Source organism: Piliocolobus tephrosceles, chromosome 10 (genome assembly GCF_002776525.5).
Source record: "Piliocolobus tephrosceles isolate RC106 chromosome 10, ASM277652v3, whole genome shotgun sequence".
Classification (NCBI taxonomy): domain Eukaryota; kingdom Metazoa; phylum Chordata; class Mammalia; order Primates; family Cercopithecidae; genus Piliocolobus; species Piliocolobus tephrosceles.
Window position 1 is genome coordinate 40,656,125 of NC_045443.1, and position 17,778 is coordinate 40,673,902.

The 17,778-nt window shown below is 36.0% G+C and overlaps 1 protein-coding gene across 2 annotated transcripts in view; it reads right to left on the reverse strand.

Moving 5' to 3' along the window:
• Positions 1–227: 227 nt before the first annotated feature.
• The window catches only part of PUS7L (pseudouridine synthase 7 like), a 31,727-nt gene continuing 14,176 nt past the window's right edge, over positions 228–17,778 (reverse strand). For both annotated transcript variants that reach the window (XM_023182781.1, XM_023182782.1), the window contains exons 5-9: positions 15,265–15,363; positions 11,092–11,173; positions 9,170–9,450; positions 3,337–3,390; positions 228–2,334 (exon numbers count right to left, since the gene is read on the reverse strand). In XM_023182781.1, coding sequence (XP_023038549.1) covers positions 2,002–2,334; positions 3,337–3,390; positions 9,170–9,450; positions 11,092–11,173; positions 15,265–15,363 — 849 coding nt within the window. In that variant the 3' untranslated portion in view covers positions 228–2,001. The remainder of the gene's footprint in view (positions 2,335–3,336; positions 3,391–9,169; positions 9,451–11,091; positions 11,174–15,264; positions 15,364–17,778) is intronic.

The window sequence follows — 17,778 nt, forward strand, 5'->3', positions numbered from 1 at the left end:
TACATTTTCATGCTTTCATATTTTCTGACTGCTATTCAAAACTTTTAAAAACTAAGATTTAATAATGTATATAACTCATTTTATGATTACATTTATAGGATATAATTTATCACATAAAATAAAACATTTTTCTAAATTTTTTTACTACCTAATAGAGCATCACTTCATTCTCAATATAATATTAAAATTATGGCAGTAATCCAAAGAAAATCAATGGTACTACAATATCCAATTTTTGTGTGTTGAGAATTATTTATTGACAAAACATATAACAAAAAAACCTTTTTAGTATTAAAAAAAAAATCCAAATACCCCATCATCTTAACAGGAAGGCATTTTCATTTATTTGTTTTTCTCTTCCAAACTTGCATCTGCAGACACTTATTTAACAATAACTAAATGCCAGGCACTTTTTAAAGCTGCTTCACTTATATTAACTTAGAAAATTCTCACAGTAAGCCTATGAGGTAGGCAATGTTAACATGCCCATTTTACAGATGTTGAAACTGAAGCACATGAGTTTAAATAACTTTCCCAAGGCTGCAGTGCTATATGTGGCAGTGCCAGGGTTCAAACTGGGTAACTTTGCCTCCAATATCTGTGCTTTTAATCACTATGCTAACATGTCTCTTATTTGTGAAAGATGAATTCAGAGTATTATTGCAGTTGCAATATATGTGTTCTACTTTTAGGGGACAACATTTTCTCATGAAACTAAATTGTTCATTGCTTTTTTAAATAACTACATATTTTACCATCAAGTTGATACATATCATTTTACTTACTTTAGTTATGTAATGATGGACTTTGAAAACTGTTTTTAGTGTATTTAATTGTATATAAAAATATTGCAATAAGCGAATTTTGCATTGCATATAGCTTCTCTTCCTTCTTTTGGATTTTATTTCCTTATGCTAACATTTCCCAAAATGGTTAAACTGGCTTAAGCATATAAAGTATCACATTACTGATATATAATGCTCCATACTACTGTTTTAATTTCATCATGATATCTTACCAACAATGAAAGAAATGCTCAGATATTCCTAAATCAATACATGTCTACATGCCAGTCATTCCTCCCCCACCCCACCCCTGTATTTAACTGATATTAAATGGTTAAGGATGATTTATAATGTGGGATAGCTAAATCAACAAAAATTAAAATTTTCAAATGGGCACAATGTTTTATTCCTCCAGCAACAGAAAATGTGGAGATAATCCTATTATTTGTCACTTATGAAGCTGGCATTGTCTTGATTCTATCAGTAACCTACACACAAAAAAATCAACAACATACTCAAAGTCACCAGTAAGTGTCAGAGCTAGAATCTAAGCATAAATCTGCCTGATTCTAACACCTGTTTTAGATAATACGAAAAAAAATTACAAATGGTCAAGAGGATCAGCATATACCAATACATAAAAATTGGATGAGAAATTTTATTTCAGTCTTCATCAAAGATTATTTGTCTCACAAGGAGGTAGTAATTACTCTGGGGTACCTATCACATACAGAGGGATGATATTTCCCTTGTATATTGTTCTGATCAATAATTTCAAAAATAGGAAAGGAGGACAATAATAATTAGCAAAATGCTTCATCTATGTTTCTCTCCAACATTTGCTTTACTGCAACCTAATTTCACCAAGGAGCTGGAGGATATGAACATTCACAACTTTTTTTCTTAAATGTTATCTTGCAGTATTATATATATTCCTAATGGTTTCAAAAGATTGTAACTTTATTACACAGAATAAAGGTCACTGAAACATATAATAGAAAAAAAACACCGGCTTTGGGGTCACATGGACCTTAAATTTAGACTCTGACACTTACATGTCCTCTATAAAATTATAGTATCAAATCCTAACTTCTCAGGATGCTGTGAAAATTAAAAGAGATAACAATTACGAAGTTCCTAACACATGGGAAGTGCTTAAGACATTTTAGCTCCCTTTCCTTCAAAGAGTGACACATATACGGTTATACCAAGCGTATCAGTTTAAAACGTCATGCTTCATTATTTCCTTCAGACAAACGGTAGCATAGCATGAAGCATCAAGATCAAAAGAGATCAAAAGAGACAAAGCTGTTTCATCAATGTGGGAACCTTTCATTTTGACATCAATGTCATGATCTTCCATTAGTTGGTATGAGAGATTACGGGGATGTTTCAAAATCTGTCTATAGCATCCTGGTACATTCAGTTTCAGAGCAGGTACTTTAAACCTACATGTCTGTAGTCCATCTCTGCTAAGTATGTCATAGTACCACTGCCCTACCTTGTTCTTTGGATACTGAATATTGTATCCAAGTATTGGAAGAACCACCTGTGAAAGAAAAGAGGGAAAAAATATGAAAATAGCCTTCAAAAAGATACATGATCATATTTTTAATGTACTTTTATGACTGGGACCCGGATTTGTAAAAACAGTCTCAGAATATAAACATCACAATCAGCCTAAAACATACTTTAAATAATATGCTATGATATTTTTATGCTGTCAAAGAAAATAGCTGACTAAAATCAAGGACTCACAATAACTAAGGTAACCAACTCAAATCAGATATTATTAGAAAATTCACTATTCAAGAAGTTTAGGTACACTTAATTAGCTGATATCGACTTAATCTCTATAGAATAAAGCATGTACTGTCTGTGACACGAAGAGTAACCTCTACTGCTCAATCACATTACCAGTATTTTGGTGGGCAATCTTAAATTTTCTTATTTCTTCCAAAACAAGAAAGCAAACACATAGCAACACATTCAATGCTTATTTTCTTAGCTGCTTGTGAGTAAACATTGCATTTTGTGGGGTAGTCTTCCTTTGCTGGTGTCTTTTAGACAGTTTTCTTGAACAGTACCAAAAGGCAGTCAAGAAAAGGAAGAAGGTAAAAAATTCAAATATACACAATATGAATGAATCTGAAATTCACTATGCTAAGTGAAAGATGCCAGACACAAAAGGTCATATACTGTAGTATTCCATTTATATGACATTATTTCAAAGGCAAAACCATAGTGACAGAAAACTGACCAGGGGTTGCCCAGGGTGAAGGATGGGAATGGGCACAGGAAAATTTGGAGAGGGGAGGAAACTGTTCTTTATGATTGATGTTTGTGGTGGCCATACAGTCCTACATTTATCAAAAATATGTTGATCAAAGCCTATACAATTATAAACTAAGTGAATTTAATTGTATATCAATTATATCTTAATTTAAAAGTTGTTTTAAAAAAAAGAGGAGGGGAACTAGTCAACATTTTGCTTTCTGGGGACAACGTCTACACTTAGGTCTAAGTGATAGTAATTTTTAAGCAAATTTACCTGATGTATTGCATACATATTAGCTGATCCCTCCTCTTCAGTTACCAGGTGAACCTAGTTTTAAAAAACATGAAAATATGAATGATTTCCACATGTTCCAAATTTCCTCCACTTTCAATTTTCCCTAATTCTATTATATATAAATCAGTTCCTACGCTGAATATACATAGACCCAAACAAGATCTTACCATAATTTGTTTCTGGAGGTGTAGAATACATAAAAATTAGAATGATTCTTCCTGCTTCAACCACTAATCACTGAAGTTGGATAACATGGAGAAAGGTGGACTGCTGAAAACTTTGAGGCAATACTTTCACCTCAATCACCAGCAACCTTTTTCTAAATCACAAAGTTTTTCTTTGTTAGGCTGAATCAAAAATCCGCTTCTATAATATCAACTCACTGCCCACCCCCACTTATCTCTGTCCCCCGAAAATATAATACTCTCTACAGAACTGATGTTTCTCTGGCTAGATGTGGTAGCTCACATCTGCAATTCAGTGCTTTGGGAGGATTGCTTGAGGCCAAGAGTTTGAGACTAGCATGGAAAACATAGGGAGAGCCTCTCTATTTAAAAAAAATTTTTTTAATTAGCCAGGTGTGGTGGCACATGCCTGTAGTCCCAGCTACATAGGAGACTCAGGGAGGAGGATCGCTTGAGCCCAGGAGTTCAAGGCTGCAGTGAAACATGATGGTGCCACTGCACTCCAGCCTGGGTGACAGAGCAAGCAAGACTCTGTCTTTAAAATAAAATTGAAAAAAAAAAATTTAAAGAAGTGGTATTTCTCAGCATTTGTTTCATAGAATGGTAACAACTGCCACATACAAGAGGAAAAAAAGGTGCATGATAGATTAACTCTATGAAATGTTGCTCTAGGATATCACAGAATAAGTAGTTTGCTTTCTCTTTTTTTTATTATTATTATTATACTTTAAGTTCTAGGGTACATGTGCATAACGTGCAGGTTTGTTACATATGTATACTTGTGCCATGTTGCTGTGCTGCACCCATCAAATCGTCAGCACCCATCAACTCGTCATTTACATCAGGTGTAACTCCCAATGCAATCCCTCCCCCCTCCCCCCTCCCCTTGATAGGCCCCGTTGTGTGATAGGCCCCAGTGTGTGATATGAAAGCTCAAACAGAAAGGCATCTATCCTCCCTCCACAAGGTTTCACAGCATTCTCATATTCCTAAAGTATTCATCACATGGTACAGTGTCTAGAGCCCCTCTAAATCTACCTGCTTTCCCCTCAACTCTCCCTCATCTTATCAATAATGTAACACCTTTTTTGTTTATAATTTGGGTTTTTGTTTGTTTGTTTATTGGTAACTAACCTCTTTCAATTACTGCACTCAGAAACGGATACAAAGCTCCAGATGTGATCTGATCAAACTACAAGAGACATACTACATGGAATTATGATCTCTCTTGCATCATCATTTCTAGCCTTTTCTCGTTCACAGAGTGATAAGTATACCTACATACTGTGATTTATAATTTATGAAAACAATGAATAAACATGGTTAGGTATAAAACACCATGCTTTGTCTTTAGAGAATACCCTCCAGGTTGATATCCAACAATTCATGAGCAAACGTGTTTTCCTTGCATGGCTGCTCCCCAACTACAAATTCACCTAAGTTTTTAATTGTGTAACTCACATTTCTCCATCTTGCCCATACACACACAAAAAAAGAAGTTACCAAGTGATTTGAAATATAGCTACACCTCTTAGTCTAGTAATCCTGTCAAAAGAAGGAATCAGATTAGTTTTCTATAATTTTTCATTGTAGATGCACATTACATGCCCCATATACCATTTATTAAGAATTGTATTCTTTTTCCTTTTCATATTTTATATTTTGAGCCTCTAAGTCCTGCCTTTTCTTTCCTCAGTGCTAACTAATAAAATAAGTGATCGATTTTAAAATATATAGAAACATTGTTTTTGCTGCTCATAAAAGGAAATACTGCAAAATATGTAGGAGGAAATGTTTTCTCTTCTCCTACAGCTCCAAAAAGAAAGCAGCTAAAATGCCAGTCACAAAACTATCCTTGTAAATGTTATTCTGAATGAAGAAGTCTTATAAAACTCATGCATTTCAAAAATTGTTGCTGTATCTTGTGAAAGTAATCTTTAACTTCCAAAAATCTGATTTAGAAATGGATGACTTACTAATTAGTATACTTTCCAATATTTAAATGGACACGTTATCTGGGAGGTGTTAATAAATGATAACGATTTTTTGTTATTTATCAAAAGGGGATCATTGGCACATCTCTTCTTCCCCACATGAGGTAAAATAAAACTTATAATGCTGCTAGGTTTCTTTTCACACAGAGTTTGAGTCTGTATCTCAACTAAATTACCATTCTTAGCAACATATGCTGCCTCCTAGTGACCATTTTCTTGTTTCTTTCCTATTAGGTTGGAGCAAAAGTAATTGCAGTTTTTGCCTATTCATCCATTTAATGAAACAGTGAAGCAGACAGCTGATGTTCTGGCTTATGCAATCTTTACTCCCTCTTTTCAAGTAGTAGCACTCTCGTTTTCCAAGGGACCTCTCCCAGGTGTCAGATGTGGGTTAGGGTCCCAGGAAGGAGTCCCAGGAATGCAGGTTTAGTAAATCACATATTGCAGTTCACACTTTCTGGTTTGGTTCTGTATATATGATCCAGGCCAGGCCATTCCTAGCCACTGAGACTCAATTACACAGCTTTTGTTGGCACTGTTGGGAAAGAAAAGTCATTCTTCTGCAGAGAAGCAAGTCTAGAGTGGTGACAAATGAGCCTAGGGTGGTTAATAACCATCTTGCCACCAAAGGTGTAAGCTAGACTAGGAATGGATCTAACACAGAGAAAAGCAGAGCTGAATGATCAAAAAAAAGGCGATCGTTTAGGACACTTAAGTCCCAACTACAGCTGTGCCTGAATCAATCATGGGCTTTCAGTTACGAGGGCCAATAAATTCTCGTGTTTCTTTAAATTACTGTGGGTTTGAGGTGGGTTTCTATTACTTAAAACCAAAAAACCTCAATTAATACGTCAAGAATTCTGACATTAATTTAGATAACGTTTCCTTTATGTAGAGTTCAGAGTCTGTTTTACCTCTATTTTTGAAAAACTGGACCATGTTCTAGTTCTCACTACAGACTACTTCTCCATACTCCATGATTTTTCTAGTAGAGACCAAACTGGGCTAGGAGTTAGGCAGCTGGATCTTTTTAATTCCACTACCTGTGTGACTCTGAATCTGTCTCCTCTCCAATCTGGGACCCAATTTTCATTCTATAAAATGGTGTGGGGAAAAGAAAGAGAGATCAGACTGTTACTGTGTCTATATAGAAAGAAGTAGACATAAGAGACTCCATTTTGTTCTGTATTTGAGATGCTGTTAATCTGTTAACCCTACCCCCAACCTTGTCCTTGCAAGAGACATGTGCTGAGGTGACTCAAAGTTTAAGGGATTTTGGGCTGTGCAGGGTGTGCTTTGTTAAACAAGTGCCTGAAGGCAGTATGCTTGTGAAAAGTCATCACCATTCTCTTAACCTCAAGTACCCAGGGACACATACACTGCAGAAGGTCCCAGGGACCTCTGCCTAGGAAAGCTAGGTATTGTCCAAGGTTTCTCCCCATGTGACAGTCTGAAATCTGGCCTCCTGGGAAGGGAAAGACCTTATCATCCCCCAGCCTGACACCCATGAAGGGTCTGTGCTGAGGAGGATTAGTAATAGAGGAAAGAAGGCCTCTTGGCAGTTGAGATAGAGAAAAGCGTCTGTCTCCTGCCCACCCCTGGGCAATGGAACATCTTGCTGTAAAACCCCATTGTATGTTCTATTTACTGAGAAAGGAGAAAACCGCCTTAGGGCTGAAGGTGGGACGTGCTAGTGGCAATGCTGCTTTTTATGCACTAAAAAGGTTTATAGAGATGTTTGCATATGCATATCAAGGCACAGTACTTTTCCTTAAACTTATTCATGTCACAGAGATCTTTATTCATATGTCTTACTGCTGACCTTCTCCCTACTATGATCCTATTATCCTGCTACTTCCCTTTTCTAAGATGGTAAAGATAATGATCAATAAATATTGAGGGAACTCAGAGACCGGTGCCACGCAGGACCTCTGTATGCTGAGCAGCGGTCCCCTGGGCCCACTTTTTCTTTCTCTATACTTTGTCTCTGTGTCTCATTTCTCAAGTCTCTCATTCCACCTAACGAGAAACGCCCACAGGTGTGGAGGGGCAGGCCACCCCTTCAAATGGGAATTAAAAAAGAGTGTCTCTAAAATCCTTTTCTTCTCTAAAATTCAATGATTTTATTAGGTTACATATGAAAGTGTTATTCAAATTTTCACTAATTTTTAAAATTTATGAGACTGACATGATAATGTTAGAAAACAATTTGTTCTTTTTATATTACAGTACAGTCAAATGAACTTCCTTGCATGATTTATGGAACCCAGTTTCATTAGTTCAAACCCACAGAGATAAACACAACTAGACGGCCAGGCACAGTGGCTAACGCCTGTAATCACAGCCCTTTGGGAATCCAAAGCGGATGGATCACAAGGTTCGGAGATCAAGACCATCCTGGCTAACACGTTGAAACCCCGTCTCTACTAAAAATACAAAAAAATTAGCCAGGGGTGGTGGCAGGCGCCTGTAGTCCCAGCTACTTGGGAGACTGAGGCAGGAGGATGGAGTGAACACGGGAGACAGAGCTTGCAGTGAGCCGAGATCTCGCCACTGCACTCCAGCCTGGGTGACAGAGCAAGACTCTGTCTCAAAAAAATTAATTAATTAATTAATTAATTAAAAAAAAAAAAAAAAAAACTTGACGAGGAAATGGAAGAACCAAGCTTTAAAATATAAACTATATTATAACTTCACTAATATAAATGTCTCTAAGACACTGTTAAGAGGAAATTATGAATCACATTTAGATAAAATCACATTCCCATAAAAGAAATATACATTACATGTTCCCTATACCATTATAAAAATCATATTCCTTCTCCTCTTCATATTTTAAGTTTTGAGTCTCTAAATCCTACCTTTTATTTTCTCAGTGTTAACTAATATAATAAAAATAGATTTTCAATGGATATTTATGTGAAAGCATAGAGAAAGGTCTAGAAAGACATATAACAACGGAGGTTGAGTCTCTGGAGGAAGCAGAGGGAATCACATTAGGATGCTAGCAGGGATGGCAGAGTCATCTGCAATGTTTTTATTTTTATTTTTAGGCAGAGTCTCGTTCTGTCACCCAGGCTGGAGTGCAGTGGCACGAACTCAGCTCGCTGCAACCTCCACCTCCGGGGTTCAAGAGTTTCTCCTGCCCCAGCCTCCTGAGTAGCTGGGATTACAGGCGTGTACTACCACGCCTGGCTAATTTTTGTATTTTTAGTAAAGACAGGGCTTTACCATGTTGGTCAGGCTGGTCTCAAACTCCTGACCTCGTGATCCGCCTATCTCAGCCTCCCAAAGTGATAGGATTACAGGCATAAGCCACCACGTCTGGCCTTGATTTTTATTTTGATGGGCTGTTTTGTGCATTATTTGCGTAATCCTTTTTCAAACGGGTTTTTTAAAGGAAGCTTTACTACCTATATCTTTCACTCCATACCACTATTTTTATCTTTCCATTTACCAACATGTGTTAAGCCTAAACTGACAGCAGACTTGAAGCAAGAGATAAGTAAATATAAGTACAAACAGATGAATAAATTACATGTATGTTTAAAGTGTTTCTATAATCAGGGCTTTTGAAAATTCATGTTCTGGTATAGTAACTACTCTTGGAAACTCTGATGGAATGATACTTACTTTACTATTTGGGAAATTCTCGTCATCAATATCTTCATCCAAACAGACCAAATCACCCTCCACTACTCTTGCTCCATAGGTTGCAAGTCTGTAAGATACTGCCTCATTCCAAATTTTGCTGGTATATGCGTGAACATAGAATATGCGCATGGAATGGGGTAAAGAGAACCATGCCTGGATACAACCTTCCTCGGTCATGCCAAAGCGATGCAATGCCTCCAACAATGCTCTCTCCCGCACTTTGAATTCAGGCATCAAGGAAAGCGTGCCTTTAGCATCCTCTGAAATAAAGGGTAAATCAGGTAGTTAGCCACTTTTATTTAAAGACCGTTTTTACAAAGGCTTTTGTTCTAATCTCAAACTAAAGCAATGAACATGGGTATTAAGATGATATTTAACGCTTTCGGTTAAACCTAGCTACACTTGAAGAGCTTAAAAAAATAATAAGCATAATATGGCCCTATTCTCACTTTTCCTGTTATTAAAAAAAAAAAAAAGCAAGAATCCAACATTCATAACAGCTTACTAAAGTCCCTTACTTCAGAATAGAGATAAAGTAATGAAGTTATTCACAGGACTGTTGAAACAAAATCAAACCAACAAAAACAACAACAACAAAAAAAAACCCTCAAGGATTAAATAATTTAATTGCTATTGCTGAGCTAGCAGAGACTAGAGTTTTTTAAAGAGCTATTCTGGACATAAACACAGAACTTTTTTTTACTAAGAAAGGGTTAAGATCTGGAGCCTTCAGGCACACTATTATGCCTCACAAAATAGGATGCACTTTGAAATGTAGATGACTGGAATCTACCACAAAGATGCTTATTCAGGTATGGCCTTGGAATTGGCATTGAAATAAATGTACCAGGTGTTTCTTATGCATATGAATGTTGAAGAATCATTACCATAAGAAAATTTTCATCTCGGGGACTCTACAACAGACACAAATAAGTCACTTTGAATTTTCCTTAGTATTACTTAAATTACTCATAAGAGTTAGAAGTGCCCACACTGTTTACACATTGTGGTGTGGCACAAAAATATTACTTTCCTGTGAATAGCTGCACATATGTAATATGTACATAATTAAAAATAATAAATAAATATTTGAAAACTGACATCCTTTATTTCAATGTAAGTGAAATTCAGTATGTCGGTCAGATATCTGAATGAATCTGACATGGTGTGGTTGCTGTTTTAATTATTTAAATAAAGGTAATATTTATCTGTATGTAGCACATGCGAGGCATTATTCCAAGGGCATATCTAAATCTCATAATACTCTTTTAGGTATTGTGATTTGCTTCAATTTACAGATAAGAAAACTAACACAATAACGTCAAATCACTTGCACAAGATCATACAGTTGGGAAGTATTAAAGTTGAGAGTTAACCCCATGCAGTCTGACTCAAGCCACTTTCATAACCACTTTTCCTTACTGGTTTTCATCAAGCATTCTATATATACTCCATCATATTGACCTAAAGTTTTAAAAACTGACAAGGCTAATTGGCAACCAGAATGAAAATAATGCATAAAGTTTGGAATATCATAAATGAACTTTCATTTATTTATGTTTGTATCTCCCCCAGCTGCAATTAATTATATTGCCATCAGTGCCAGACTAGAATTTGGAACTCCTCTCTTTTCAGAGGATTTCAGCCAAGAAAAACTAAGAAACTATTTCTCCCATTGCCCCTACCCCTAGACAAGAGTTAGCATAGACAAAAAAACTTCCAAATCTGACCAAAAACGAAGTGAGTGCCTAAGTCATGGAATAAAAGTATTCAGTATGTAATATACTATAATCGATTTCTTATCACATTTATGTTACAATAAATGTTCTCCTGCTGATAAAACATTTATAGTGTGTATCTGTATCTGCATGGCTATGTACAGGATAAAGAAACTTAAATACCAGTTTGAAGAAAATACTTCTTTGCTCTATTTACAGGATCATCCAAGTCTTCTGGTGTAAGAAACAATTTTATGGCTTTCGTCTTGAAAAATCAAGCAAGTAAACATGGGTTAATAAAAATGTCAAATTACTTTCTTAAAAAAAAGATGCAAATTCTCTAGCATCCTAAAAGAATAGGCATTTAATAATTATACTTGATGCTGCAATTTTCTCTTTAGGGTTTCAAAAATTAAACAGTCAATGTTAAATGTAGAAATAAGCCTTCTGCATGAAATAACTTTATATATAGGTTTAAAATATTATGGACTGAAAAAAGCATTTCCCTATCACTTCCATAATTTCACTTTTATCATTTTTTTTAAATATTAAGGTTAAAATGTATTGACATTCTTAGTAAGGTGTAAGAATTCTGAAAAGCTTAGGCTAAATGTATTAAACCCCTATTTTTAAACTGTTTCCAGAAGCAACAAAATTAGAAAGTATTATAAATAGTAAAACTTTTTTGAATTCATTTCAGGTTCTTAACAACCTACCTGAAGAAGCACCAAGAAAACCTAACATACTTCCTAAGACAGTGAAAATTGAGCCCCTTCTGGCCTAAAAATAAATATTAAATATTTGTTTAATATTTAAATAGATGTATTTGAAAATATTTAATATTTAAATGGCTGGAGCAGAAGTAAAATTAAACCAATGTATTGTTACAGAAGAAAAAAGAAAAATAAACAAAATAAAAGAAAGGGCAAATGAAAAAGCAAGACAATGTCCAGGTCAAAGAGTTAAATATGGACACAAGAAATGCAGGCAGCTGTAAAGTAAAAAGATCAAGAACTACTCTGAGGGCTCAGAAGTAGAAACTAGTGAACCCCAAAAGCAACCCTCAAAGAAAAAAAACAACAACAAAGATTTTAAGTATCCAACTTATCTGAGTCAGAAAAGGGAAGAGGAAAAGAAGTAGCTCTGAAGATGTAGAATGCCTCGCTCCCAGAGCAAAAGTAAAGAAAATAGCTCAGAAAGAAAACATTATAAAAAGAAGCTTCAGAAGTTTCCAAAGAAAACACAGCTATAACTTTCAGGTTAGGATCAAATGAATTAAAGTTATGTTTCACCCATTTCACAGCCACAAATATCCTTTTTTGGTTTGTTTTTTTGAGACGGAGTCTTGCTCTGTTGCCCAGGCTGCAGTACAGTGGCGCAATCTTGGCTCACTGCAACCTCTGCCTCCTGGGTTCAAGCTATTCTCCTGCCTCAGCCTTCCAGGTAGCTGGGACTACAGGCACCCGCCATCACACCCGGCTAATTTTTATATTTTTAGTAGAGATGGGTTTTACCATATTGGCCAGGCTGGTCTCGAACTCCTGACCTTGTGAACTGCCCACCTCAGCACAAATATCTTAACTGGCTTTTTTATTTCTCAAGACTTAGAAGTCCTTGAAGAAGAAAAGGATATTGGAAATATAAAAGATAGTTCTCCCTTAAAACCAAAAAGAATTCATAAGACAAAAGATAAAGAGAGATATAAAATTGGAGAAGAGGTTATATCGAGAGTACTATCAAAGTAAGTACACAGTATAAATTCTATTGTCATTGGCAATGGACAGACAACCTAGACTTCTGTCATGCTTTATCTCTGTTATTGAGCTAAGAACACAAGGGTAAAATAATGACATAAATTTCAGACCTGACCAACACACATGACAAAAATAGGAAAGTAGCAAGCAGAGGGGAAAGGCAAGCCCTTAATTTCATTTGTGCTCTCAATTTCCTGAATTCTTTGGACTTAAAAATAATTGCCAAAATCTTAATGAAAAAGTTGCCAAATTTAATATTTTATTTTAAATCCTAAATAGATTAAAAGATGTTCCTTTCTTTTTAAATAGTATCTACTAGTTCACTTATTTTGTCACTGTCTTTAGCCCTGGGATTTATTTCTAAAGCACGTGTCTTAGAGTAGTAAAGAATCTTAAATAGGTCATTTGACCCAATTTCCCATTCAATTTTCCTTTACAGTATTCATTTATTCAAGCAAATATTATTAGGTATCTGCCACGTGCTAGCTACTGCATAGGGTATTAGGGACAGAGCATTGAGTAAAAGAGTCATGGTCTCTGTCCAACTAAAACTTTCTGCCTACTGACAAAATTAAATAAGCAATAACAATAAAATATAATACAACTTAAGATGGGAAGCCCAAGATGATACAGGATCACAAAATAAGAGGAATTCACTTTTTCTTGGGGAGTAGAATGAGAATATTTAAACTGAGACCTAAAGAATATACACGTTGGGGAGGGAGTGCTTCAGGCAAAGGAAAGAAGATACAGCTTTTTAGCTGCAAGAATCAGCCTCTAAGATGGCCCTCAATGCTCTCCATCACTTGGTCTTCACACGTGATGTAGTCCTCTCAAACACTTATCAGGGTTGATCTGTGTGGCCAGAAGACAGAAGAAGTGAAAGTATGCCACTTCTAAGACTAGGTTATAAAAGACACTGCGGTATCTGTCGTCTCTCTCTCTCTCTCTCCTTTGCATTCTTGGACTTACTTCTCTAGGAGAAGCAATGCCACAGACAGTCTTAAAGCAAGAAAATAAAGTCTCCTGCCAACAACCATGAGCATGAGCTTAGTAGCAGATCCTCCATCCTGGTCAAGTCTTCAGAGACTACACACCTGGGCCAATTGTGTGACTGCAGCCTCACAAGAGACCCTGATCCAGAGCCACTCAGCTAAGCTGCTCCCAAATTCCTGACTCTCAGAAATTGAGATAATAAATGCTTGTTGTCTTCAACCACTATGTATTGGGGTAATTTGTTACATAGCAATAATTGATTATTACTACTAAAGCAAAAGTTTTTAGAAATTCAAGAGCATGCAATATGAGGTTTGAAAGAGGTAGAGGGGTAGCCATCCGGCTTTTGCTTAAATGCCATGAGAAACAGGACATTCCAGTTATTTGAACAATTGTTAAGAAAAAGTCTTTTATGCTGGACTACAAGTCCCTTAAATATCTAGCCCATCCCATCTATGGACACTTGTCTGGCACTGTACTAGCTGCCTTAACAAAAGTTCTTTCATTTGATTCTCAGAAAAATCTTGTGACATACATGCTATCTCCATTTTACAGATAAGGAAACTGAGGCTTGGAAAAGTTAAGTAACTTGGAAAAGTTAAGTACCTATAGTAACACAGGTGGCAAATGGCAGAACTCAAGTAGAACATATGCTGCATCCAACAGGGCCCAAACTATTAAGTACTTCTTCTGTATGACAAAATTTTAAACATTTTACAAGTTAATTTTTAGAGTTTTCTAGACTAAAGAACCACTGCTGAGGTAAACATTTCTAGACTCTTTATCATGTCAGTTATATTCCAGTTGCTAAAATCTCCTTTGAAATGTGAAACCCAGAACTACCTATAGATTTGCAGATGTGGTCTAAATCATCAGCTCTGAACATTATTTGATATGTAAGATGATGTTCAATGCACCATGTTTCTCACAAAATCTTTTACTGTTTCCTTCTCTTCCACTCAAGAAACCATATTAGAACACAGGTGAGTGAACAAGATACTATCATAAGAATAATCTTGCACTTGTTCAAATATATAATTTTTATAGTTTTGTAGTTTTCCTCCATTATGTGCATTCCATTTTAGTGTAAAAATATGTAATTATATATAAAAAATATAAATTAAAAGTAGATATACACACATATGCTTTTAATATTTCAGCAGATGCAGCTTCTTAGTTGTAACATGCATTTTTAGTTTCATTTTTAACTTGTCAGATTTTGTTTTCAAATTTGCTGCTCCCCTTTTAGTCTCTGGACTTCTGTGGATTCCTATCTTTTATATGATCTGATATCTGATTTCTGGGATTGTAGGGTCAAAATTTCCTCTAAATCTTCTATTCAGTTCACTAAAATTGGAAAGTGATAGTCATTTCTGTGTCAAATCTCAAATATGTACTAACCACAAGGACACTCACACAGTTGACTTTCTAGTAATGTGATACCAAGGACATAGCAGCAGCTTACTAAATGTTCAGTGATGTAATATATTTGGTATGTGTGTGTTTACATGCATTTATAAGCTAGAGTTAAGAAAGCAAGGAGCTGGATTATGTAGTAAGTATAATTGACAGAAACAGATAAGATTGCATTTTCCAAAATCCATACCATTTCATTCTTCAGCAAAGCTAGTCCAATTTGGTCTGTGTGAACTTTCCTTCCCTTCCCAAATCTCTGTGGTCCATAGTAATTCACAAAGCCTTTTTTCTATGTATACAAAATAATCAACAAATTAAGAGTATATAAGTACAATTACGTGTCAAAATACACAACTGAATTTTTCTCTTCGTAATTATTTTAATAGAAGAACTCTGTAATCAGCACTATGCACATAGGGACCAAATAGTCTGAGAAATGCTGGGTAATTAAAGAATAGGAAAGAAAACACAGAATTAGAAGTTAGAACATAAAACCAGTGAATAAAACTTTAAAAATATGTCAGCTTTCCGTTCATGTTATTGAGGGGTTTCCTGGGATGTGAGATTTTCAGTGCTAGAGACAGAAAAGTTCTGGGCATCCAAAATGAATTGGTCACCTAGTACCCAGATCTGATCCCTACCCTGACGCTCTTTCTTATTTTGAGACTCTTCGGCTGTCTGGAGATGCAGGGAGTCAAGAACAGGCTTACTTTCAAACCCCACACATCCTGGCTCTTTTCTACATAACTGTTTGTTCTTTAGTTCATCTCAGTTTCTTAAAGGCTGACCTGAGACAATGTAGCCACTTCAGCAGTACTCTACTGGTCCAGCTGTTCCAGCACCTGGAACAGGTATTCCTCCCTGTATTCCAGGGGAGGAATACAGACTTCACTTCTTGATGGAGGTGAACCCTTCAGGCCATGTTTTAAAGCTGTCACATTACTCAGAAGAAATAGAAAACTGTAATATACTACTGCAACCATTAAAGAAATTGGTCAGTCATTAAACATGTGCTCGGAAAGAAAATACCAGGCCCAGTTTCTTGAAAGACAAGAGTCCTCCACACTTACTTTATGAGGAGAGTATGCATTTATTCAGTCAACAATTATTATTGAATACCAACTCAAGAATTTTCTAGTAAAAGATGCTGAGCCAATTTGTTGTCAGCATGGTACAAAAGCATGTAATTATCTCATGTCATTTAAAAAATTAATTGCAGGTTGGACACAGTGGCTCACTCCTGTAATCCCAGCACTTTGGGAGGCCAAGGCGGATGGATCACGAGGTCAGGTGATCGAGACCATCCTGGCTAACACGGTGAAACCACGTCTCTACTAAAAATACAAAAAATTAGCCAGGCATGGTGGCGGGCGCCTGTAGTCCCAGCTACTCAGGAGGCTGAGGCAGGAGAATGGCTTGAACCCAGGAGGTGGCGCTTGCAGTGAGCCAAGATCGCGCCACTGCACTCTAGCCTGGGCGACAGAGTGAGACTCCATCTCAAAAGAAAAAAAAAAAAAAAAATTAACTGCAGATATAATAAGTACTCCCTGAATTAAATCTCATAAATATTTTTAATTATTTCAAATTTGAAAAAATAACATCAGATAATGTCCTAGAATAACCAGAAGGGTTTTAAAGTAACCCTTCAAAGTAATTAGATATAACAAAAGGTTTATAACAGAGATATAACCCCTTGAAACAAAACTTCAAAGACTCCTTATTTTCAGGGTTTCTCAATTCCTTTCTTACATCATGAGAACCAATGGAAGTTGGCTAAAACTAAGATTGTTTCTAATGGGAATTTTGTAATAGGCAGCTGTATATTCATACATAACAAATGAAAGACAGGTAATAAATGCTATCAGAGTTCAAAGAAACTTCTACCTTTTTAAAAATATATCATTTTAGTAAGAGTTTTTGAGGAAAAATAAGTAGAATTTTAGGTGGGTCAAGGAAAACAAAGGTAAAATAACATATGATATGGTTTGGCTGTGTCCTCACCAAATTTCATCTTGACTTGTAATCCCCACAATCCCCACATGTCATGGGAAGGACCCAGTGGGAAGTAATTGAATATGGGGTCGGTTTTCCCCCATGCTGTTCTCATGATAGTGAGTTCTCACGAGATCTGATCATTTTATAAGCATCTGGTATTTCCCCTGCTGGCATTCATTCTCTCTCCTGTCACCCTGTGAAGAGGTGCCTTCTGCCATGATTGTAAGTTTCCTGAGGCTTCCCCACCTATATGGAACTGTGAGTCAATTAAACCACTTTTCTTTATAAATTGCCCAGTCTCAGGTATTTCTTCATAGCAGCATGAGAACGAACTAACACAACATATAATGAGTATACAATCAGGTAACTTCCATATACAGATGAAAGTGCTGGATTTAAAAGATCTTTAGTTGGAAGATATTTTCCTAACTACAAGGCAGATTAATAACCAGTTTTTGTTTGTTTGTTTTCCTGTTGGAGAGGTATAAAATTGTGTAAAAAGGTCTTTGTGGTCAGAAACTTTAATCAGTGTTTCTCAGTATTGGCTCTAAAGTAGAGTCACCTAAGAAATTTTTAAAAAATAAGTATTAATGCCTAACCTGCATCCCCAAATGTTCTTTTTTAATTGGTTCAGGAGTAGAGATCAATGGGTGAAATTTTTTGAAAGCTCCTCAGGTTGAGTACTACTCATCTACATCAGGAGTTAGCA